General features: G+C 44.1%; 1 protein-coding gene across 1 annotated transcript in view; it reads right to left on the bottom strand.

Moving 5' to 3' along the window:
* The window catches only part of DPP6 (dipeptidyl peptidase like 6), a 594,783-nt gene that overhangs the window by 165,969 nt on the left and 402,808 nt on the right, over positions 1 to 26,006 (bottom strand). The window contains exon 6 of the mRNA XM_026652149.1: positions 16,817 to 16,869. Within this exon, the coding sequence (XP_026507934.1) occupies positions 16,817 to 16,869 (53 nt within the window). The remainder of the gene's footprint in view (positions 1 to 16,816; positions 16,870 to 26,006) is intronic.

Raw genomic sequence — 26,006 nt, 5'->3', positions numbered from 1 at the left:
GACTGATAAATATCCACCCCTAAACATTTTCCTCTTGCAGTTTGAGTTGCTCCTGATAATTCTGTTTTCGGGTTTAATGCTGCTCTCTCTCTCTCAGATAGGACCATCCCCTGCAGCATCCCTGTTATGCTCTGAGGGGTGACACTGCTCAGGGTTTGGTCAAGGAAAACAGGGGAAGGACCTATAAACACCTGTGTGGTGTGCTTTAGTGTGAAACAAAAGGGAATGACAGGAATGTCCTGCCTTATTAAGGCCCAAGCATCCATCATAAAGGCACTACAGCCTTAGCCAGCTTTGAACTGAAGGGTTCAGTCAGCCATCAGTGGTCTGCACTGGGAGTGAGGTGAAGTCACATGACCCCAGGAGGACCTTGGGGGAGGGGGGGGATTCTGCCTCAGGTAGGTGTGCAGAGGGGGCCCGCCCAGGGCTACATCACCCTACAAGGATACAACATACTGCCTCCCATTGTGTGCCAGTCCAGCTGTGCTGGGCAGTGTGGAGGGGAGGCAAAGCCTTGGCTCCACCTTCTCCTTATCCTCTTTGAGCTAATGCCTGCCCAAGGGGAGCCAGAAGGGAGCAGTCTCTGCGCTCTGCTAGGCCTGATTTTCAGAAGTGCTGAGCACCCTCAGCTCCCCACTGACTTCCAGGGGAGTTATGGGGATACACTCTTTTGAAAATCAGGCTCTGAGGAGCATAGGGACTCCAGCTGCATCTGCACACTGAGTCTGTTCCTCGCCCCACCACCTTACCCTGCAGAAGCTGCTGTCACACCCCAATGGCCCCTCCCCTTAGGGAGTCCCCCCGGGAAGGCAGATCAGCACTGTATATTGCTAACGCTGTTGCAAGCATCACAGAGCATTTTGGGGAGGGTTAAAGGTGTGTGAGTGGAGAGTGGAAGGTTTCTTTGTAGGTCACAAGAGGCCGAAAAGGGGGAGAAGAAAAAGAAAAGAGCAGAGAACGGTGCAGCTAACAAGCTCAGTTCAAAGATAAGACGCTGGCCGCCGCCCAAGGACACTGCTCGCAGCCGAGACTTGGCTGACAGCCGAGAAAGACAGGGACTTGAAAGTTGCCTGAGCGGCCGTGAAAACAAAAATCCAACTACACAGACCTGCACCTGCAGGCCAGCGAGACCAGCAAAGAAGAAAACAAAGTCCAGAGCTGCAAAGATAGCAGCGAAAACAGAGCGAATGAGGTGGCGACGGTGAAGGCCAACAGAAGGAAAAACAAATTCTCCAAAGCCGATGTGTTTTGGGCAGCCGAGAAGGCCACAGTAAGCCGATTGGGACTGGTACAAAGAGCACCAGGCACAGGGGGCCCTGGATGACAACACCCCCAAATGAACCCAGGACTTAAAACCAGCCTGAGAGCTGGAGCAATTTGGAGATTACAGTGGATTCCCCCGACGACTGGGCCCAGGGCAAGAACTCCCGTCCACCCCTTCCCCCCTCTTCTTCTTATGTTACACCCAGGCCTGGCCAGCCGTGGGTCGGGCATATGTGAGTATGAAAGTGGGTTAGGGCTTGGGGCTCTAATGCTTTCTTTCTTCCCCTAAGAGATGTGGGAGCGTTCCCTGCACTCTCTGTTATTTTATTATTTTATCAATAAAGCTTTAAAATTCAGACACGTGGTGTGCCTCATCATCTCCTCCCCAAAAAGATCCTGTGGTCTCAGCCTGATCAACTGTGGGCCCAGACAGATTGGTAATGAAAATCTGTCACACTGCCCTCCAAGAGAAATATGAAAAATCCTGGGTTCTTCTCTCACTCTCCCTTTCAGGAGCACTTGCAAGTCCCCCCATGCACAGTGCAAGGGTGGATGGCTGTGAGATGAAGAAGTGTGTGTTGCAGTCCATGTGGGTCAAAGCCCAGTGTTAAAATATCTGCAGGAAAAAGATGAAATTCTACCCGTGACATTTGCAAGTGGAACTGGCTACAATTCTTTATTTTTACTTCACTGGAAAAGCTGTTAGTTAATCTTCAAAATATTTTCAGCTTTGTTTTCCTATTTGAATCCCTATAAAACACTCCTTAGACTCACCCAGCCCTTTCTGATTCTCTCCTGGGTTTCTTGGATGTTGTACCAAAGTCAGAATCCCCTCAGCTGGGGCTAAACTTTCACCTGAAACTGTAGTGGCATTCCCTAATTTTTAGATACCTGTGTGGAAGCCACTCTCTCAGATACTTCCTGTCTCCAATCCCTTGTGTATCTTCTCCTAGAACTTACTTCTGGGAGAATTCTGCACCAAAAAATTTAAAAATTGTGCACCCAATATTCTAAAATTCTGCAAAATTCTGACTATTTTTGTCAAAATAACACAATATAATCATGCCAGTTTCAATTATTTTGGTAATTTATTTCAAAATACCTGTCAGCAAGTATGTCTGTAACAATACAGACAACACAAAAAGATTGAGGAAATGTTTTTTGACAAATAGATTCTTTACTAGACAGATTACTTTACTAGACAGAACTGTGAGTAGTAATTTATTTAAACTACAATATAGAAACTTATTTCCCGCACAGCTCAAAAGCAGTGCAAAGGCTTGTGGGAGTCAGGGGTAACAGAGGAGCTGAGGGAGAGGGAAGTAAATTGCTGTGAAGAAGCCTGGGAATGAACCTGGAGGGTTGTTGGGTTGGGGTGGGAGAAGTATGGAATAGGGTTTTTTTGAGGGGGAGAGCAAGATTGTTAGGGAGTTGGGGAGCCTCCCCCATGCAGACCCTGGCTGACCACTAGCCTCTCCCATTCAGTCAGGCACATCTGCCCCCATCCCCACGTGTCCCTGCACTCCCCCTCTCCCATGTGTCCCTGCACCCCCACTCAGCCATCTCCCTCCTCTGTTCCTATGTGTCCCTGAACCTCTCACCCCGTTGTCTCCATATGTCCCTGCACCCAGCCACTCCCCTCCCCCCGATGCCATGTGGCCCTGCACCCCCACATGTCCATACACCACCACTCCCACCAGGCCCCTGGCTCAATTCTGTCACCACACTACCTTTGTGCCCCTGCCCCAGTCTGTCCCCCCCACTAGCCCTTCTGAACCCCAGTCTATGTAACCTCCCAGCAGCCCCGTGTGCCCCACTCTGTCTGTTTCCCCCATATCCCATGCCTCCTCACCTCGCCCCCTGGGCAGGGTGCTGTGAGGAAAGCAACCTCTCCTCCTCCCTCTCCGTGGCTGGCTGCTCAGGCCCTGAGCCTGCTGCCCTCTCTTCTGGCACCACATCAGCCCCTGGTGGGTGAGAGGTGTAATCACTGGCAGAATCTATTTTCTGTGGGGAACAAAAAAATCTGTAGGAGACATGAATTCTGCATGCGTGCAGTGGTGCAGAATTTTCCCCAGGAGTATAGAACTATCATTTATAACAATTGCCCAGGCCTCTCTGAAGATCCTGTGCTTCTCACAGCTACTTGTATGTAGGCCTTGCAGTTTTTTTTTAACCTTCCCTGGTGGTCTCATTTGTACAGGATTTTGGCTTCAAAATGGGTGATTTTGGATGCAGTTTTCATGCACTATTAGTTAGTTCATACAATGTTTATTAACGAATCACTTCCATTACACATTTATATTATTTTCATTGTAAACTATCCTTTTATATAACCAAACACTCTGTACATTCGCCTTCATTTCCAAACCTGGAAATCACTGAGGACATTCCTATTAAAGGTTTATTGTCTCTTCTTTAGTCCTTGAAATTTGTGATTGATTTTAGTGCTTGGGAAGTGAGGGAACAATACTCACTATTTTGAACCAGATATAAGATGGAGCAGGTGTTCAAACATCCCCAATGTGCCTCAAAGTTGACTTGTTTCAACTCTGCTATGCTAGGCCTAAGTTTCTCTAGAGGAGAGACTGCTAAATTGTTCCAAACAGGCTGGTAGATATGTACAAGCAGGAGGACTCTAAAGAACTGTGAAGACTAAAAAGGTAAGCATGCGTGAAGTATGATAAGAAAAGCAAGATGGAGCACAAAAATCATTGTAGAAGAGATTATGGTAACTAAAAATGTGTCCAAGTACACAAAGAACCAAAGGTACAGTAGTGACTGAGGGAGAAAGCAAATCTTCCAAGAGATGGGAAGGTTATTTCTGACAGAAGGAAAAGACATTGTTAAACAATTAAATGACTTGTTTACTTCAATGTACACAAAGGAGGAGAAGAGACAGATGTCAGAAAGAAAAACACTTCCCAGGAGGCACACAGATCTACAGAAAGAGAGAGAGAGAAGAAAACAAAATATTGAAGGGAATCAAAGACATGCTGGAACAGTTAATCAAGGACTTAGACCAGGGGTCGGCAACCTTTCAGAAGTGGGGTGCCCGAGTCTTCATTTATTCTCTCTAATTTAAGGTTTCGCATGCCAGTGATACATTTTAACGTTTTTAGAGATCTCTTTCTATAAGTTTATAATATATAACTAAACTATTGTTGTATGTAAAGTAAATAAGATTTTTAAAATGTTTAAGAAGCTTCATTTAAAATTAAATTAAAATGCAGAGCCCCCCCGGACCAGTGGCCAGGACCCAGGCAGTGTGAGTGCCACTGAAAATCAGCTCGCATGCCGCTTTTGGCACACGTGCCATAGGTTGCCTACCCCTGACTTAGACTGTCTGAAGATGCAGCACTAGGCACCCCCCACCCTGAATTTTAATGTAAGTGCTTAAATAGATTGGGAAACTACTCCTGAGATATTTTGGGCTCTTTCTCTTTTAAGCGTGCATGTGTGAGTGCGCACATGAACATATGTGCGCACACACACTCAAACATATTTAAAACGTCTTGAGAAATAACCCAACTTTTTATTGTACAGCCCACTTCATGTAAGCCACAAACAGTGTTTTTCAGTGATCAAAGGAAAATGCAGGCAATGAAAGCAAATCAAAGTCATTAAAGGTTCAAGTACAGATATATAGCAGATCTGTGGTTTGGTCTTAAAAACAACCAGGGATCCCACACATTTTACCCACAGGGCACTGAATTCCAGACATACAGCATAAAACAGAAAAGCTCCAGGTAACAAAACAAGGTTGCTCGACAGAGTCAGCAACCCAGTCAAATTCAGCCACAAAGTAAGGAGTCTAACCAGTCTAGCTGACTACAGTCTGCCTGGGTGGCTAACGCATACAACAATATAATATTTGGCAGCAGGCCAGGCAAAACATGGCAAAAATGCTAATACGACATTAAAATCAATCATCTGTCATAGCAGGAGCCAGTGAATGTCCATTGGGAATGATGTAAAATTCATGGCACAGGATGGTCTTTGTTGTGAAATTCTGCAAATACTGGAGGTGATTTAAAAATCCAGCAGAGACTGGGAAATGGTAAGGAGTTACAGTAATCTAGTCTGAAGGAATGGAGGCATTGACTGGAATCTTTAGTTTTCTCTAAGCATCTGCAGATGCTGGAAATGGTCTTTAGATACTGAAAGGATCTTTTAAAATAATGACATGATCATGTTCCTCATGTGTATTTTCGAAAGTGTAGATGACAGAGTTTTTTTTTTTTTTTTTTTAACTTTTGCTTCCACTGCTGGAATCATATCTAGTCCACACAAAGGGATGGTGAAGAGGTGACAGCCTCCAAGGGACAAAATAAGCCACTTAAACACCAGTCAGAGAAAATTGCTTTTAACTCCATTAAGTTTTTGCAGCCATCTAGTCTTGGGGCTCCATGAGGCAGAAGGTGAATCAGCAGGATCTCAAATAATTCAGGTTAGGGATCAACAGCTGAGATGTAGCAATAAAACCTAGACCTTGAAAGGACTCCCCTGAGAGGGAGACTAGAAATGTTAAAGCAAGTAGGACTACAAGGGATACCGTACATTTGCAGTAACCATGTGCCTTCTCCGATTGACCCATGACGTCAGCCTCCACTGCCCACTTGTTAGTTTTTCAAACAAGCACCTTCATGCTTTCTCCCATGCTGCCCCACATGTTTGCAAGGTGATCCACGAAATTACTTCATTTTCCACCTTCAAATCCCTTCTCTAAAAGCTCCTTTGTCACGATGCATACGAACATCTTTGATAATGGGTAGGCTGCTGGGGTGCTGACACCACTACCTGTCACACTGATCAATACTGTCTCACTGTTCACTTGTACTCCCCCATCTACCTGTATCCATCTGTTCCCACTTGTCTTAGACTGTATGCTCTTTAGGGCAGGGACCCTCTTTTTGTTCTGTGTTTGTACAGCGCCTAGCACAAAGGGGTCCCAGACCTTGACTGGGGCTCCTAAGTGCTCCCACAGTGCAAACAATAAATAATAATGTGAAGATCAGCCCTCCAAAATAAGAAAATGGGAAGGAAATGGGCTGAGAGACCTTGATGTAAAACCTATATACTTCAGAAGTGATCTCTGGAAGATCCTAGGAACAACAAACCTCATATTTACACCTCAGCACTGCATCTCCTAAAAATCATTTGGGTCATTGAATCAGATCAAAAAGCACCACTTATTGAAGCCCCAATACCTTCCTACAGCACCTACATATTCCCTAGTGCAGCAGCTCTACTGAGAAAGGTTTGGTCCCTTTCCCTTCCCCCCTGGACTGCTTGCTACCCCACCTCATTCCCTCCACTACAGATGTTCCTAGATGTGGTTAATTCTGCCTACCACCAAGAAAAGCTGTTTGAGAACTGCTGCCTTAGAGATTCCCATTCAACTGCCCTGGACTGACTTGTAAAATCTAATGGGATTACAGCACACGGAGGCAATGCCTGCAGAGAGCCATTCTGGGCACCAAGATCTCAGAGGAGATATGGTTGAGATAAATCAGTAAGGACCTAATCTTGCTTCCACCGACATCAATGAGTATTCCCTACCTCAAACTTTGAATTCACTGGAAGCAGGACAGCCCTCAGCTCTGGCAAGAGATTGATTCTTGGGTTTGTTGTCTGCTGTATCTATCACCTTGTATTAGTGGGTTTCAGATAAACAAGACTGACTTGGTATTTTACCTATCTTTTTGAAAGCTAAGACTGTGTTCAGATTTCATTTTCATGTCAAGTCAACAGGACTAGAGGCAATCTTGAAGTGTGTGTGTGTGTGTTTCAAGGATAGTGGAACACACCTTTCTGTTAAATGCCATTGTCTCACGATAGGTTTACTCATCAGACAAAAGATCCAAGATGTACATTTAGAAGAGCCATTACTACTAGATTCTTGTCATTGGGGACATGATCACTGATAGGCAATGCTACAATTAACTTGATTTTTGATACATTTTAAAACTGGATTTATAAAACATATTTCTTATTTAGAAGGAACAACATACTATCCCATCCCTATAATTCTGCCAAACAAAAGAAATGTATACACCTGAAATATATGTGTAAGGGGAAGTCTTCGCATCTGAAATCTCATGGTGGGGATTCTCCCGCATACGCAACCCCGGAAAATGGAAGGACCCTTTGTGCCTTGATCTCCCCCTCACATATATGATGGTGGAGAAGATCAGTCACCGCTATGTCCCATTGCTCCTTCTCCTCTTCCATACTCCATGGTGGATGTTCTGTGAGGCCAAGGTCTGTGCCAAGGAGTGGGATGGGAGAAGGAAGACCCGGTGTGGATGTGTATCATTCTCCACTTCCAGTTTCAAAGTGCCTCATCAGCCAGGGACCATATTATGTTTTCCACAGAGAATCCGCTCCCAGGGTCAGCAGCAGCCAGAAGAACCCCTAGTAGCATGGTGCTAACGGAACCATGTAGCCAGGAGAAGGTGAGTGAAGGGAACCAGAGCCCATGAGACACACTAACATCATTGCATGCATTAGTGCACAGCTTGGAGAGGTGCTAGGCCTTCTTAGCCCCCACTGAAACCTATGGGAGTGGGGAGTTGCTCAGAACCCTGCACGATTGGTCCCCGAGGTTGCAATTTTTTTCTAAGGACCACCATGCCTTTGTTTATGCTTTGCGATGTGCTATGCACAAATTAGCATGTTACACAATTGAACAATAATGCACCCGGATTTTAAATGGGCTTAACAACTTTTTGAGCCTACAGCATGCATAGCTGCAAATGTTAATCAAAGCTTATGCTTCTAGGGTCTATCTACTGTGTGATAGGGGCCAGCACACAAATGGGCCCCTTGGGGAAACGCATCTGGTTTACTTCTGTGTAACATGAAAATCGCACGGCATCTTGTACATCAGCAAAAACAAAACAAGAAACAAATAAAAAGCAGCTCATCCAACCTCCAAACAAAGGCAGAAAAAGTCCCAGCTAAAGAAATAAACAAAACAAAAGAAAAACGCCATGCATTCTCTTCCATTCTATTTCAGGATGTGAGATACAGAAAAGCAGAACACTTGAAAGGGCTTCTACAAGCTTGTGTGGCCTGCTTTGTGGTGAACGCTTCTCACTTTCCTCTATCCTCATTGTTCCGTTTCTAACTGTGGTCCTTTTACCATGTTTAAAATGCTGGGTATAAACAAGGAGTGAAACTCAGCCCAAGCTGCTGAGAGTTGGTGCTGGCCAGTTTGGTGAAGGGTATACACCCTGCAGAATTGGGTGTGGGTTGAGGGTTAGATCTAGCCTGGGGGAAGATGGAAGAGATTCACCAAAAAGGCACAGGAACCTCGGCAAAGCTGGGACAAGTTTCCAGTTTTGTTAGGTCTGAAAGTCTAAAACTTTGTCTATTTCATTCTAGAATGGAATTTAATGGGAGTCCTTCCGTTGACATCAATGAGCACTGGTTCAGACGTATAGCACAGGAGAATTTTAAGTCTAGCGACTTAAAAAAATATACTGTCAGTTTGCTGACAGGCAATAAGCTATTAACCTTTGTGACAAAGCAGATAGGTGATTTGCTGGGCTGCTCCCCACTTTCCATTAACATCTGCTCCTAACTATTAATTACTAAAGATTATTATTTTTAGCTGCAGCAGTCATTACTGCAGTTCTAAATATCAAATTCCCCACTCAGTGTCTATTATTAATTATTATTATTATTATTATTATACATCTTTCTAAGGTGCCTGCCCATGTTATAAAGGACCCCAGCAAAAGACAGATGAGACAAGATTTGCTCTGCACACAGATAGAAAATTTTTTTCACATTTAAAAATCAAATGGTAGAAAACAATCTACCCCCGGGGATGAACAGGGAATCCCCCTGAGGAGATGATGTGGTGTTGATCTGCTGAAAGGGATTTCCCCTCGAACTGTGCACATCAGAGATCCAAATGGAATTGCATTTCAAATCTGAATCTCTTTTGCAGAGCAGTCACTAGATGGGGGATGTTGCCCTAAGCACGGGTTCTGTTGGATAAAATGGCTGGCACTTTCTTACTAAAGGAAACAAAATGGGCTTTAAAAACAAACAAATGCCCTTGTAATAACTTAGCCAGTATGCAATGGCTTGTAGAGTTTGAGGTTCAGATCAATTTAAAATAGAAACAAGTTCATTGGCCCAACATCATCACCATCAGGGCCTGGTCCAAAGCCCACTGAAATGAACGGAAAGATTCACACTGACTTCAGTGGGCTTTGGATCAGACCCTCATCACACTGTGCTTACCCTCTGAAAGGGTGAGATCACTGCTAATTCTTCTGTTCTCAAGAACAAAATAAAAAATAAGCCTGTTGCAACATGAAGATGTTGTTATTTATAGAGACACAGGCGTGCATGGAACTTTGCAGGCAAAGGTCCCTGAGCTCACATTAGATTGAAAAGACAACAAAAATGATATATTTTATTTGACCAACTTCTGTTGGTGACAGAGAGAAGCTTTCAAGTTTACACAGACCTCTCTTCTTCAGGTCAGGCTACAACAACAATACATACAACAAAAATGATGCCAGCAATACTTCGGCAAGTGGAGGAAGAAAAGAAAGTAGCAGTGATAGGAGAGCATAGATTTTTCTAAGTGAATGAAAGGTATTTGGTTCCATATTTGTTTAACATACTTCACGTCGCTAAATTTTTACATACAGTCGTATGAGGATCTATACAGCTTCAATGAATAGGTAAGTGAGAGAGAGAAAAATCACTCGTTTCCGCTAGTAAAAATCTGATTAGCTGAAAATAGATATAATAATAGTACTTTGCGCTTCTGTAGCATTTGCCATCCAAGTATCTCAAAGCACTTTATCAACATTAATGAATAAAATCTCACAACACCTCTGCATGGTCGATAAACAGCATTATCATCCCTGTTTTAAGAGTTGGGGAAACCGAGGCACAGTGAAGTTACTTGACTTGCCACAGTGTTCAAATACCATAGTGATGGGCCATTGTGTAGCAATCAGAAAGGAAGAGGTAAAATCAAAAGAAGTCTGTGGCAGAGCCAGGAATTGAACCCAATTCTCTTTACTCCCAGCACTTTTATTTCTTTTAGCCATGAGACTAAATATTAAATAATTTCTTCCTCCTGTCACAGACACGAAGTGTTATGATAAAATCTTGCTGACCTTCAACAGGAAAGATTTTAGCCTCTACTGCTTTGCAATGAGATTCTTGTGTGTTTGTGACAACTATCTTCCTATATACAAAGTCTGATCTGGCTTTATTTTATTTTATTTTATTCTATCCTGTTCACTATCAATAGCTGGTGTAAGAGACACAGGGTGAATCTGAACATTAGTGGGAGTTGTACAGTGAAATCTACACACACTGCTTTGAAAATGTATCCCTGAAGCACAAAGAGCAAAATTCTCCTATTTCTTATCCACTGTGAGGATCTCTACTGCAGCTTTGGCACTTAGTCCACACACAGAACTTCTCTTGATGCTAATCAGAGTTCTGTGTGGGGGATGAGTGTGGAATATTGAATAGAGTTCTACAGTGTGGATATGAAGAGCATAACTGTGCTCTAAGATTGCTCCTTGGATAGGTCTGCCAGCTGCCTCTTGTTACACAGTATAAATCTGGCAAGAAATCTGGCATAAATCCTTCCTAGAAGCTGTTGTGCACAATTCCCTCCTCTCCACATACAATATAATCGCTATTAAATCTCCTCCTGTCTGAGCCTTACAAGCACATTTGGAATTCTGTTTTGGGGTTTTTTTTTTACTCTCACATATTGTGGCGAGGGTTCATTGCTTGATGGTCAGTAGCAATCTTTTCCTACCAGTAGCGCTAAAGGATAACAATCAGCTCAGAAACGAATGAACAGCAGGAAGTTTGACAGGCTGTACTTTTTATGCTAGGTTTTACTTTGGGCATTTTAAAAACAAAACAGAACTGAAAATGGTGTCTTTTTTAGGCCATGGTGATGGCAGCAGATACAGGTACTTGGTAAAAGAACAATCAAACACTGCCTCTTCCATAGGTGCTGCCATACCAGATAGACTTGTGGTCCATCTAGTGCCGTAAGCTGTTTTCAACAGCGGCCCGTAACCAACGACCTTGAGGTCAGTGCAGTAGGCACTCATGCAATAACCTGCCTTCTGAAGCACTCAAGAGACCTGGGTTCTAGTCCCAGATCTGCTACTGTCTTGCTGGGTGACGTTAGGCAAGTCACTTCCTCCTCAGTTTCCCCATTTGAAAAATAGGGATAATGATACTTACCTCCTTTGTAAAGTGCTTTGAGAGGTATGGACGAAAAGCATTAGATAAGAGATTATTATTATTCAGTGCAAGGTCCCAGTGCAGAGCCCCAGTGGAAAAGACCAAAAAAAAAAACAAAAAAAAACAGACAACCCATTAAACATTGTGTTGGTTTATTAAATAATGTAAAATCAGTAACAGGCACCACACAGCAAGAGCACTGATAACATGTAATACAACCTAACAAGAAATAGGGATTTATATGATGTAGTTCAATACAAAAACTTTGGCAAGTGGTTCTCAAGGGGAAGAGTCAAGCAGATAGGTATTTTTTCAATCTATCTGAAGAATATGGTGCTCATCCTGCAGGCCGTACACAAATCGTATATTTCTTCCATCTCAGTGGAAGATTTGTCTGCGGGGCTGGGCAGTACCGGCAGGGCCGGCTCCAGGCACCAGCTTACCTAGCAAGGATCAATTACACTGAGGAACTCTAGTGAGCAGAATTCATGCTCCCATGAGTAAACAAAAGAACAACGATGAGAAATTAACAAATAGGATTGTCTTTATGTTCTGTGTTTGTACAGTGCCTATCACAATGGGGTCCTGGTGCAGGAATGGAGCTCAAATAATAAATAAATGCAACTCAAATAATAAATAAATAATAACAACAGGTTGCCAATGACAGCTTGGCAAGCGAAGCCATCATGTTGCACTAGAAGCTTTGCAAAAATATTTTAAAATGCAGGTAACAAGCAAGTTCCATCATGTATCTTGACAGCATCAGTAAGAGAAAAACAAACATGGGATACAAAGCTGTCCGATGAAACAACTGATAAATTTTACAGAAGTAACAAATCCACTAGATGGCACCCAAGAACAGTATGAGCTTCATTGCTCTGACACTTGATAGAAAGAAAACAGGGGTACAGGTAGTGGATGCCATGTTTCCAGCTCTGTTGAGCAGCCTTTTTAAAAAAAAAAAAAAAAGAGGCAAAAAACCCCTTCACTCTTGAAAATAAGAACAATTATAGACCATAAATCAGTCCCTTCATTAAAAAAACCCTAAAAACCTTCTTAACACCAGTGGGCCACAGAAATCTGAAGGGAAATTTGGCAAATTTGGGGTTTTTTATCCTGAATCTACACAAAATCTGTAGAAAGCTCAGATAATAGGAGGGGAAGGGAAGGGTTTAAAACTCTGCCGGGATTATTTTCCTTTCTACTTCAGCCTTATACTTTGTTTTTAATAAGATACTATGGGGTTTATCTCTGCTATCATTTATCACTCACTCTTCACAAGGAGCCCAAACCTGCTTCTCTTACTCACGCAAACAGTTTGATATACTTCTCCAAAGGCATTGATAGGAGTAAGGGTTACCAGATCGGGACATTTCACACACTATTTGCCAGTGTCTTCACTTGAACTGTATATTATAAACTAGAGGTGGGCCCAAGTTAAGCTCCCAACTGGAACACCTCTGAACTTGGGGAAAGTTCAAATTTAAAGCCAAACTTTGGTGGCTCGGATCCATCTCTGTTGCAATCATAACCAGGATCTGCAGGAAACCAGCAAAAAAATCAGTGATTTCCCTTAAAAAATGCAATTTATGGAGAGAATTGAATTAATGTCATATTCTTTAAAAGTGGTGACACTAATTGACTCCCTTATTAGTAAATCCCAGCAGAGGCAGCAAGGGCTGAATGAGCATGAAGGCTGAACTACCTACTCCTCTCATTATGAAAGGTCAGAGCTGCGGGCGAGAAAGGTGGGTGAGACAGTTCAGGGAAACTTACACTGGCACAGCCTATGGGGTATACGTTCTGTGGAATTTATAAGGAGAAGGACTGAGATGGGCTGGGGTCTCAGCTAATGTGGCCACCTAGGCTCAAGCTGTGGCCACTGGCTTGGAAGCATGATCAGGCCCCAAGCCCTACAGTTGGCAGCACATACTAACAGGGTACACAGGCTGCCTCTTTTTGCAGCAGAAGTAGGGTGCCCTGCGCCTACCAGGGCTTTGGGGGAAGGACATGAGGGTGTTCTTGGACAGCTTTCCAGGAGATTTGTCATTTTTACTGTCTGCGAGCTGAGGTAAATGGTTACCTCCATTTGATTATTTAAGGCTGGTGGCTAGTGACATTAATTTGTTTTCATATTGGTACTAAAGCTGCTGGGTGGTTATTGTAAGTTAATTGCTGTCAAGGCGCTCAAAGCATTTACAAGAGCTTTGTTCGTTAATGTCAAATCTAAAGGAATACAATAAAATAAATACTCTGCTCTAAGGCAGGGGTGTGTGTGTGTCTCTCTCTCTCTCTCTCTCCCTGCTAGGCCAACAGCCTCCCCTCCTCACCCCCACCCAGTGTGATGTGAGAGTTTTGTTCTCTAAATGAAAGCACTGCTTTTGGGTTGTGCATCATCTTTCCTTGCCCACCATCACTCTACTCAGTTGGGATCACCTTTAAACTATACCCATTAGAATTTCCTAAATCATATGAAAAATTCCAAATATATTACTAGATTATAAATTCCCATTCAGTAGTCCTATTCAAGGGATGCATTTACAATGTACTTATTCCACTATTGCATCATGCAACATTACCCACTGAGGGGAAAAACCCAACAACTTGCTAGCTGCTCTACAATACAGATAAAAATATAAGCTTGCAAGATCTACATACACTTACACAACCCGACCACACTATGTAATCCACACATTTTATAACGCCAAACAGAGCAATCCTACCAATTCTCTCCATTAAAATATCTTCCTGCTCCACCAACACATTATACTATGAGAAAACAGACAGGACTCTGACCAGGGCCGGCTCCAAGTTTTTTGCCGCCCCAAGCAAAAAAATTTTCCCGCGCCCTCCCGGCCCTGCCCCAACTCCGCCCCTTCCCCGCCCCATTCCAACTCCTTCCCCAAATCCCCGGCCCCGCCTCCTCCCCTGGGCGCGCCGCATTTCCCCTCCTACCCCTCCCTCCCAGGCTTGCCTGGGAGGGAGGAAGGGAGGATAAGCGGAGCAGCGGTGCTCTTGGGGGAGGAGGTGAGCTGGGGGGGGGGGAGCGGTTCCTCTGCATCCCCCAGGGTTACTTCCTGCGGCCCTCCCTGCACCCCCCACCGCCGCAGCTCACCTCCATGCCGCCTGCTCCCCTGAGCGTGCCACCACCACTCCACTTCTCCCCCCTCCCTCCCAGGCTTGCCGTAAAACAGCTGATTTGCGCGGCAAGCCTAGGAGGGAGAGGGGAGAAGTGGAGTGGTGGAGGCACGCTCAGGGGAGCAGGCGGCACGGAGGTGAGCTGCAGCTGTGGAGGGCAGTTCCTCTGCCCTCACCCAGGGTTACTTCCTGCGGCCCTCCCCGCGCCCCCCACCGCTGCAGCTCACCTCCGCTCAGGGCCGGCTCCCGGCTTTTTGCGCCCCAAGCAAAAAAAAAAAAGGAGCCGGAGTGCTGCCCCTTGGAAAGTGCTGCCCCAAGCACATGCTTGGAGCGTTGGTGCCTAGAGCCAGCCCTGACTCTGACATAACTCAGTGCTTCCTGGCACTATATTCCTTTCAGAATCTTCACTTCGCACTGAACAAATAAATGAAATCAAAAGTATTCATACAACAGCATGGTTCCATTACAGAACAAAATAAAGATTCAATATGCGATGTAAATTTGGTGGGGTTGATGATGAATGATTCTGTGGTAGTAGGGAACTGCCTGGATTCCTAAATTGTTAATTTAGAGAGTTTCTAACATTTTGGGGATTTTAATATTTTATATATATATGTGTGCAGAATACAGAATTTCTGTAAAGAAAGCATAATGATGTTTCTTGGCTGTTAATTGGATACCACTGAAAGAAATTCTCAATGTGAACTCTCTTTTAATTAAGTGGGGGAATATACCGAGATATCTTCTTGACACAACATCTGCACATTACCAATGTTTTAAAGAAACTAAACATGATGTCTGTCTGTCAGACTGAGGTCTAAATCATGCTCTTAAGTAAGGAATTTATTTTCAAATCTAAAATCAGAGAGGCCTTTAACAGGAAAACTATGGCCCAGCTTTTTAAAGTTATTTAGGTGTTGCTGCACTCAGCATCACAACATTTAACTGATTTAGGAGCCTAAATCTCATTTTCAAAAGGCATCTAGGAGTCTAAACTGCACTGGCAGTCAATGGGATTTAGACTGCTGAGTACCTAGATGCCTCTTGAAAATGATATTTAAGCTCCTAAATCGCGTAGGCATTGCCATGCTGAGCACAGCAACACCTTTAAAAATTTGTGCCGACGTGACTAAATTCTTTCACACTTGAATTTTTATATAAAGTACAATATTAATAATTGCTTTCCAAGAGATAATTATAAATACTTTGTATTTCTACTTTCCTGTTACATATAAAAATATGGTAGGATAAACATACTGAAAAATGTAAAACCAATTTTTGGGCCACATTGTGATACCCCCTTCCTTGTGGTTGGTGGTAACTTATTCATCAAATACTCACTGACTTCAGTGGGGTGTCATGTGGAGAAAGGTACTATAGAATATTGCAATCCAGCACTTTACAAAAAGGAATGTAACATCTCTTCTCCTCCTCCCATTTTGTCTACTTCGACCCTTATCCTGTCAAAATTTATGCACATGCTTAACTGTTTGCAGGATCCTGATTCAACAAAGCACTTAAACACATACTTAATTTCATGCAGATGCTTAAGTTCAATTGAAGTAAAAAATCCCATTGAAGTCAGTGGGACTTAAGCAAGTGCTTAAGTGCTTTGCTAGGTAAGGGCCATGTGTAGTGTCACTGACTTCAACGAAACTACTCAGGAGCATGACATTAGGCACACTTGCAAGTCCTTGCAGGAGCTGACTTATAGGTATGCGAAACACTTACCACCTGTTTGGAGACTCTATATAGGAATAATAAACCAGAGAAAGAATACAATGAATAGCAAACTAGAGCTTTAGTTTGAGAATTGCACTTACAATATTCTAGTAACAGCAAAGTACAGGTCTATTGTATCTCCCCATTTTTGCTGGTAAAAATTTGCACATGTGACTAGTAGCCTGTGTGATATTCAGAGCACAGAAATTGATGTTCACTTCCCAGTTTTCAGCTATTTATACTACATTCCAGCCAACAACATGAAAACTAGGCCCGCTCGAGGAAGTGGACTACTCTTGTTTCTTTCAGGTTATGTGTTCTGTTCTACATTGGATGCTAGACTGCTACACAGGATTGTTATAGGCAAACCATTAGTTGTATCTTCTATTACTTCGTAGAATTTTAAATTGCTGTGTTTTAAAATGAAGACTGAATTATTGCTTACCCAAAAGGTATTTTGCTGAGGACATAATATGCCGTATACGAATGCTGATACACCTGCAAAATGAAATTTAAAAGAAAACAAGATTAGTAATGTAATCTATGTTAATGGGGCTCTTATCAATGCAAAGTCTAGCATTTTATGGCAAGGGAGCTGTTATGAATACTTTGTAATCTGTACTGGAAAGGAACGATAAATTAATTCACCTAATGGTGATGTGTGATATTCATCTCACACCTTGTTAAAATGTTTGGCAAACTGTCTCCATCCAGATGCTCTGTGTTGTTGCCATGGCTACCAGGTCTTTGACTAAGGTAGGGGTACATGCTCCCAGCAATGGCTAAATATAGAACAATCATTAATGAGGACACCTTGGTCAGTTGGAGACAGGCTACATGGTTATAACAAGACACAGCAGGGATATAGTATATACTCCCTGTTTTATTCCTCCATAAATCAAGCAGGGAATAAAACTCACTAATGTCAGTGAATGCTGCAGCATCCTTTCGTAGCCATCAGAGGAAAGCTGACTGACTTTGGGCTCAGCAATGACTTAAGGTCTGTTTGACCCTGAGAGATGCTAACTCTCATTAACTTTTCTGGGTGGTGAGGGCACATTAAAAAGTCAACATTTACCCACATAGACCACTCCATAGCATCTGGAATACCATTCTGATTTCAATGTCTAGTTTATTTGGCTCCCACCATTGCTTGTAAAGCACTTGAACTTTGTCGTAGGTTGATGGAGAGGGACCTCTTGAATAGTAGAGCCCTGTATACATACACAACATCACTGTATTCTCTCCAGGAGTTACCTATTATCTTGTACAAAATTTCCTGAGTATTCCCACAGACCAACAGCTACCCTTAAGGGTGATAGAAGCCTTGATGTGACCATAACACAAACCTATTGCTATCCTCATGCGCTAACTAACAATCTGCTTGATTGTGATGCCAGAGCCAGGGCCACAGAACACAAGACGATGCTATAGAATTGAGGAGAAGCAATGGCAGAAATCAGTTTAAAAACTGGCTGCAGTATCTAGCTGCTTCCCTTCCCTTTCTTCTTTATCCTGCTCCTTGTTTTGTTCACGTTGTAGACAGTGATTAATGGGACAAAGTCAGGTAGGTTAGGGCAAAGGGGTAGGTTTCATTATATACATTACAAAATAGATAGTAAAACAATAATAATCATAGAAGAGCTTTGTGAAATTTGTAAAAGTGAAAGTGTGAGGGCTAACATCTTGCTTAACCCAACAGGGATTGAACCGGAGACCTCCAGAGCTGATATGAGGATTTGCTACAGCTTGAGCTAGCCTGATGCACGTGGCTTTAACAGACCCACCTCTTCTGTGGATTGGGCAGAGAGGGAAACCTAATACACACTGATTACTGGATTACCAACACAGCCACTCCTTTGTAGCAACTGCAACCCAAACATTGCAGCCTTGTGCTAGTGCATGAAAGCCAGTGAATAAAAGGGGGAAGCAGCCATCAGAGTGTACAGGGAGCCGTCTCCCAAAAGCTGGAGGTATGACACCGGACCAATATCTAATTGCTTATAGATGGCAATCTGCACCTTCTGTCTCTGTTCATTCATTCCTTTACAGACACAAACTCCTTCAGGGAGTATCACAAAATCACATCCTATTAATGTGTGTTAGGATTCTGCGTCTCTGATTTACTTGACAGATATGCAAAATCACTTGTAGCTTAGACAACTACCTCATGACTACACACCTGAGAAGGCTCAGGAATGCAAATGATTTTGCTGCAGGTTCGCATTTATTTATGCTGAACATGTCCCCTCCACCCGTCTGAGATGGTGCAATGCTAATTAGTGTTGTATTTCCCTCCCAGTCCTTAATTCCATTAAGTTTGCTGAGGTCTCCTCAGAGGTCACAAAGTTTAAACTTGGAGAGCTGCAGTGTGAATCTGAAGGTAGCATAGGTCCCTAGGTTTTACTTTAGTGTTACTGAAGTTATAAAGCTGTTATGATTCCCCAAAGGGAAAGAATGTGAATAGCGAATCCTGAATACAAAGGAGAAACGCTGCATGGAGCCATACAGTAAAATCCTGGCACAGCTAAGCTAGAAAGCATTTTGGAAATGTCCTGGAAGATTTTTCATGTGAAGTCAGACCAAACTGTCCTCAAAATAATTCCCTTCATACCTGTATTTAAAACTACCAGGGTCCATAAATACTGAGCACCGTTCATCTTTAAAATGCCTCGGAAACACTAAATACTCCTCCAAATCCTCTAGGAGGGGAAAAAATGGGGCAGACAGGTTAAGTTCAGTACTAGAACATAACCCTCTTGCTTATTAACACAGGCAGGTTTTCAAACAGGACAGGACTATCCCATGTATCTGAAGACAGTTGAAGTACCAGTATGAGCACTGTCAGGCTCACACAAAGGAGGAGGAGAGGAGAGGACAAATGGAGCGGGCAGACAAACAGCTAGGGCAACTGCTGGGAAAGGCATTGGCTAGTGCTTTTTCCTGTGGTTACTACAGAATACAGGCAGCCATGTTAGAGGGAGCAACGCTACAGCAATTAGCAGTGTCTGAGGCACAGAGGTTGTTAAAAGAACAGGAGTACTTGTGGCACCTTAGAGACTAACAAATTTGTTTCCACTCCATACGGCTAAATGCAGTGCCTTGCATAATGACAGGTTTCAGAGTAGCAGCCGTGTTAGTCTGTATCCGCAAAAAGAACAGGAGTACTTGTGGCACCTTAGAGACTAACAAATTTATTTCCACTCCATACGGCTAAATGCAGGTGCCACAAGTACTCCTGTTCTTTTTGCGGATACAGACTAACACGGCTGCTACTCTGAAACCAGAGGTTGTTAAGTGCAGAGAGAGACAGAGATTGAGAGAGTAAACTGGATGGGGTGGGGGAAAATGGGAGTGGAAGGGAGCTCGTACGGGAGCAGCAGAAAGGGAAGAGCCTGCGCCTCGCAGAGGGCCAAATGGCCAAGCTTGCTCCTTCTGTGAGGACCACTTTATTATCTGATTGTCATCACACCCCCACTCAGGTCTGAGACCAACCCTTACAGATGCACACAGGATCTTCTTTCATTAAAGAGAGAGACCAATCTCTCTCTGTCTTATGAGTCTACCATGTTACATTGGCTTTACCTGTGGTGTGCTCTCTCCGAAGGGGACTTGCCTACAAAGCTCACTCATGGCAGCAACTGTTGCTCATGTGAGCCATCCCATTGAATCCCTGATATCAAAGGACTAGTTACAAGAGTAAAGTTTGCAGGAACAGGTCCTAATTGTGCTACTTCACTTTTTATTCTTAATAGATCATGGGCCCAATGGCCCTTGTTACTCCCACTGTCCCATACTTGCTTAGATTACACATGGGTAGGCATATTCCTAAAATAGAAAGGGATGCAAAAGAGACAGAATATAATACCTTGGTGCAATATGAAATAGCTGCATCTTTCTTTGGTATGAGAATCAGAACTAAATTAGTCCAAAGTCCTGAGAGAATGGCTAGAGTTATCTAATATCTCCATGGAAATTTCTGTTGATTTTTCATGGAATTTGGAGCAATTTTCTTATTTACCTGCCAAAATGTCTCCCACAGGGCAAAACACCGGACAGAGCGACCAGGAATCAAAGACTCAGGCTTTGAGGCTGGCCAACTCTTAAAAGTTATTTCCTATGTGTTCAAATTACATGTTCCAATAAATGAACAACTGAAGAATTTCTGATAAGTATCAGACTTTCCTAACAGCATGGACACGAGGGAACCCTCTCCCCTCCAGTGGTCAGTTCACTTCTCCATTCACACAAGTTGGCTAAACTTTGACTTAGAGGGACAGTATGGTTTAGTGAGGTGAGTGACAAAGGGAGAGCCAGGAACTCATTAGTTTTAATCCCAGCTGTGCCAAAGACTCACTTGGTGGCTTCTGGTAAATCATTAAATCTCTCTGTCTCTCAGGTTCTGCACCAATACAAGGAGAAGAGGGGAAGAGGCAGGGCTGGCTCTAACTTTTTTGCCGCCCCAGGCAAAAAAGAAGAGCACCGCCCACCGTAACACCCCCCCCCCCCCCCCCCCCCCCCCCCCCCCCCCCCCCCCCCCCCAACCCCCCCCCCCGAGCGCCGGGCCGGGCCGCCCAAACCCCCGCCCCCCCTGAGCGCCGCGCCAGGCCGCCCAAACCCCTGCCCCCCCGAGCGCAGCCCAAACCCCCGGAGCGCCGGGCCGCACCGCCAAAGACCCCGCCTGGGCCGTCGAAACACCCCCCGCGCTGCCCGGCCAAAACAAACAAACAAACAAAAAAAACCTCGAGCATCGCCCCGCCGAACAAAAAAAAAACAAAAAACAAAACCACCGTGAACGCCCCCCGCCACCCCAACATTGGCTGCCCTTTCTAAGGTGCCGCCCCAAGCACGTGCTTGGTCGGCTGGTGCCTGGAGCCGGCCCTGGGAAGAGGGAAGATAATGCTACTTATCTGCTTCCCTGGGGCATTGTGAGGAGTTGCACAGCTTTGGAGCTCTTGGCCCTGATTCTTGCCTAAACCCAAGCAGCTTGCAGCACAACCAAGGATGGGGTGTGTGAAAAGGGCTTGGTTTGAAGCAACCTCATTTTACTCCCTAGATCCTGGGCTGGATATGTGCCAGGCCATTTCCCAAGTGTAAGTAGAGCAGGCTTAGGACTGCTCTACATTACATTTGCTGCCAGTGAGCCCAAGGAGGATCAGGCGACAGAAAATCCTCAGCCATGTTCCCTATGCCAGCTGCAGGTGGCATAGAAGTCACTGTGCCAAACCTATGCCATCAAAGGATCTCCTTCTATTGGGCTGATCATCCTGTGGCCAGCTACATAGGTCTTGCCACTTCTCATCCACATTATCCACAGCAACAGTCGCATGCCTTCTTCGCAATGGTACCAAATGACAAGACAGATTCAGTACCTATGAGCCTGAAAGGCAATTATTTTATGTAAAATTCAGAGATGTACAGATCTGACTAACTGCTGCCCTGAAACCATTGACTTCATTTCAAACATGCATCCACCCAAGAGTAGAACTGGGTCCTGATACTGGGAATGCAAAACACAAGAGGATATAGGAACAGAATAGTCACTTTGCTAAACTCCCATAATAAGGAGTAAGTGGGCAGAGCCAGGGGAACACAAGGCGTGGGAAGCACCTTCCAGCCCCTAGCATGAGGAATAGGGTAGTGTGTGTATAATGTCTCCATAGAAACTCTGGGCCAGCAAAGCACTTAAGCATGTGCTGCTTAAGCACATGAGTAGTTCCATGGATTTGACTTCACCTATTCATTGAGAGTGCTTAAAGTTAAGTGCTTGTTTAAATGAGGTGTTGGACCGGGGAGCCCATAGCTCTTGCTCCTGCCCCAAAACTCATCACAGCCCCAGAAGCATCTGATAGTGCTCCAAGGGTCAAAAGGAGGGCATGGCTCTCTTTTCCTCCCAGACTCTGGCACAGACAGCTCATCTCCCCCGCTCCTGTGCTTCGCAGTCAGGTCATAGCTGCCCCTAACGTGGGTGTGTTTCCACTCTTCCTATCATCCAGTACAGCCAGCCAGAATCTGGCTATACAATGGTTGTTTCCTTTCCTATCATCACTGATTTTAAAGGTTTCCTAACCTTCTTTAAAAATGCCACTAGAAGATTTTAGATTTTGCATCATACAATTATATCCCAAAGAGGAACATAAAGAGAAAGAAAACCAAATTAAGAGATCAGACCACCTCCCGGAAAGGAAATGGTTAGAAGAGAAGGACAGAAGACTGATCTATTTTCCGATATCTCTGCTGCCATGCAAGGGATTTGCTTTTACAGATGGAAAAGTAATCAAATTTCAGAGAAAAATGAATCACTAATTAGCAAGATTCAGAAACTAAACAGAAACAGGGTAGCTGAGGATCAGAAAGTGTCTTAGACGCCAAGGCTCCAGGGTATGTGTAATATCTGCCCATGAGAAAAACACGGAGCACAAACTGAAAGGCTTGAGACTCAAAGCTGAAACACAATTATCACCTTATAAATTGAAAAATTACTTATTAAGAATGTGATTGGGCCAGTTTAAAAAGGGAAAATCAAAGGCGTGGTAACTCACCAAATCCTGCTCAAATATGAAACTCACTAGGGTCCTCCAAGGGCAATCAATTATCTTACTCTTGCACCACTGGTCATTGAACTCAGAAGTCCAATTTATTGGCAGTTCACAAGAGGAAAAACATTTTAGAAGGAAGTTGGGGAAGTGGTGGGAATCTTTCATTTTCAGCACATCTTGGCTTGAACAACGTAAAGAGACATTACCTAGCAAGGATCTATCACTTGCTTCAGGAAAGGGAAGAGTTTATTTTATATTATAGACCTCCACCTGTTATTTTAATTTCTATCATGTTTTGTAAACAGCCTTCTTGCTAGCATCAGCAGTAACTAACATTTATCCGAGGAGTTTACTTTTATTATACCGTTTTATAACTGGAAGGCTGACTCTGCACAAACAAGACACAGATGTGATCAGCAAAGATTTTCTTCCAAGGATGTCCATAAGCAGAGATCAAAAAAATTAACAGAAAATATTCTCAAGTTTGGGATTCAGCCCCGTCCTCATCCTCCCACAGGTAGTTTCTCAAATAGTCCATCAGGATCCTAACCCCAAGTGGATGAAGGGGATGGCTGAGTTGAGATAAGCCCCTGGTGTTCTTGAATCCTGGTCATTCTCGTAATTAGTACCATTGTTATTTATTTATTTATTGTGTTTTACACATGCAGGAATAACCTCCCCCCCCTTTTTTGTGTGCTTCGTTCGAAGATGATTCCATGTGAGCAGACCTATGCACCTGGGTAGAATTCATTACAGGATCATGGCCTTAGAGGTGAATCCTCTACTTCCTCTCCTGCTGTTAGTCTGGTTCTTTGAAAGGACATGATTTGGCCCTTAGATGAAGTGGTGGATTTTTACACCAACAAAACTGGAGTTTGGGAGAAAATGCCAGGGAGAGCATCACAATGAAAAAGACAGCCAATTTCTGGAAAGGCCCAAGTTAGATAATTTCTGTGAACATTCTAAATACTCACCAGAAACACCATAGTGTCAATAGGAAATTGGGCCTTAAATGTTTTTAAATGATTAACCATGAACCACGCAGTGCTTTTCTGTGTGAATGGCACCACATTTCTGTCAGCAATAATGAAGAGTAGCCCCAAAGAATAGATTCACTCTGAATCCTCCTTGGACCCAAACTATTCTTGTAATCATCTGTCCCTTTTCCTCTCCAATGAGACAAGCAGTACAAATAAAGCTCAGATGGTGTGTGAAATGAGCTGCTAGATCTGCCAGCAAAGTCCTCCATTAATATCTCTAACAAAGTGGTTTGTCAGGAGAAGGTTTATATAGTTCATTTTTCCTATCTTCACTGCACTTGTACAATGCAGAAATGAATATATCAGTGTCAGACCAAACATACGAGGCTGTGGCACTTTAAGAGAGTTAACTATTAATACCACTTCAGAGTGGACCTGATAGCCTGGCAACAGTAACCCACACTATGATGCAGAAATAACAGGAGTACTTGTGGCACCTTAGAGACTAACAAATTTAGTGTGTTCTAAGGTGCCACAAGTACTCCTGTTATTTTTGCGGATACAGACTAACACGGCTGCTACTCTGAAACTATGATGCAGGAGACTCAGAATAAAAGCTGCCTTGGGACATTTCGCTCTTTAGGCCTGTGGAATGTAACTAGGCTCTGAAGCTGACAAACTAAGGCCTGGTCTACACTAGGCTTTTATGTCGACTTTAGCGCCGTTATATCGAATTAACCCTGCACCCGTCCACACCAGGAAGCCATTTAGTTCGACATAAAGCTCTCTTTAAATCGATTTCTGTAATCCTCCCCAACGAGAGGATTAGCGCTAAATTCGACATGGCCATATCGAATTAGGCTAGGTGTGGATGGAAATCGACGGTAATAGCTCCGGGAGCTATCCCACAGTGCACCACTCTGTTGACGCTCTGGACAGCAGTCCGAGCTCGGATGCTCTGACCAGCCACACCCCCGGGAAAATTTGAATTCATTTTCATTTTCCTGTCTGGGCAGTTTGAATCTCAGTTCCTCTTTGGACATCGAGGGGAGCTCAGCAGCAGTGGCAACTATGCAGAGCTCTCCAGCAGAGATGGCCGTGCAATCTAATAGAAAGAGGGCCCCAGCATGGACTGATCGGGAAGTCTTGGATCTCATCGCAGTGTGGGGCGATGAGTCCGTGCTTTCAGAGCTGCGCTCCAAAAGAAGGAATGCTAAGATCTACGAGAAGATCTCCAAAGCCATGGCAGAGAGAGGCTACAGCCGGGATGCAACGCAGTGCCGCGTGAAAATCAAGGAGCTGAGACAAGGCTACCAAAAAACAAAAGAGGCTAACGGACGCTCCGGATCCCAGCCCCACACATCCCGTTTCTACGAGGCACTGCATTCCATCCTGGGAGCGGCCGCCACCACTACCCCACCCCTGACCGTGGACTCCGAGGATGGGATCATGTCCGCGGCCGGTTCCTCGTCGGACATGACAGCGGACGGGGAAGATGAAGAAGGAGATGAGGAGGACGAGGCAGTCGACAGCGCTGGCACCGCTGATTTCCCCGACAGCCAGGAGCTCTTCATCACCCTTACCGAGATCCCGTACCAACCGTCCCCATCCCTTACCCCGGACACAGAATCAGGGGAAGGATCAAGCAGTAAGTGCTGTAAACATGTAAACATTTATTTAAAACAGAACGGTAATATTTATACTATTAACAATGTATATTTATAAAAGTTCTGTAAACTAGTAAAAAAATAATCAGGTACAAAACAGGAATATTTACAAAGGTAACAAATGGGTTTTCATGATTTCTCTGGCTTGGGCTCTTCTCAATTTAGTCCCAAGTGTTTTAAAAAATTTTCACAATGTCCGTTACTCCATGATTCCCAGGCCCAAGACGCTCCACTCCATAGTCCCAGTGCACCTACGCGAAAATCCGGTCAATGTGGCCGGGGATCGACGAGAAATCCTCGTAGGAGAACTCCTCGTAGGTCTCGTGGAGGTAGAGCTCAAGCCTGTTGATCAGGTTCCGGGGTAGGGCGATCTTAGTGGGCCCTCCGTGGTAGCAGACATGCCCCCTCCACGCCACAATCAAGTACTCCGGGATCATGGCCCGACATAG

This window comes from Terrapene carolina, unplaced genomic scaffold, assembly GCF_002925995.2.
Source record: "Terrapene carolina triunguis isolate 2854851 unplaced genomic scaffold, T_m_triunguis-2.0 Scaffold111, whole genome shotgun sequence".
NCBI classification, from domain to species: Eukaryota; Metazoa; Chordata; order Testudines; family Emydidae; genus Terrapene; species Terrapene triunguis.
Note: the sequence above shows the minus strand (reverse complement) of the source record. Positions and strands in the feature narration are given on the sequence as shown.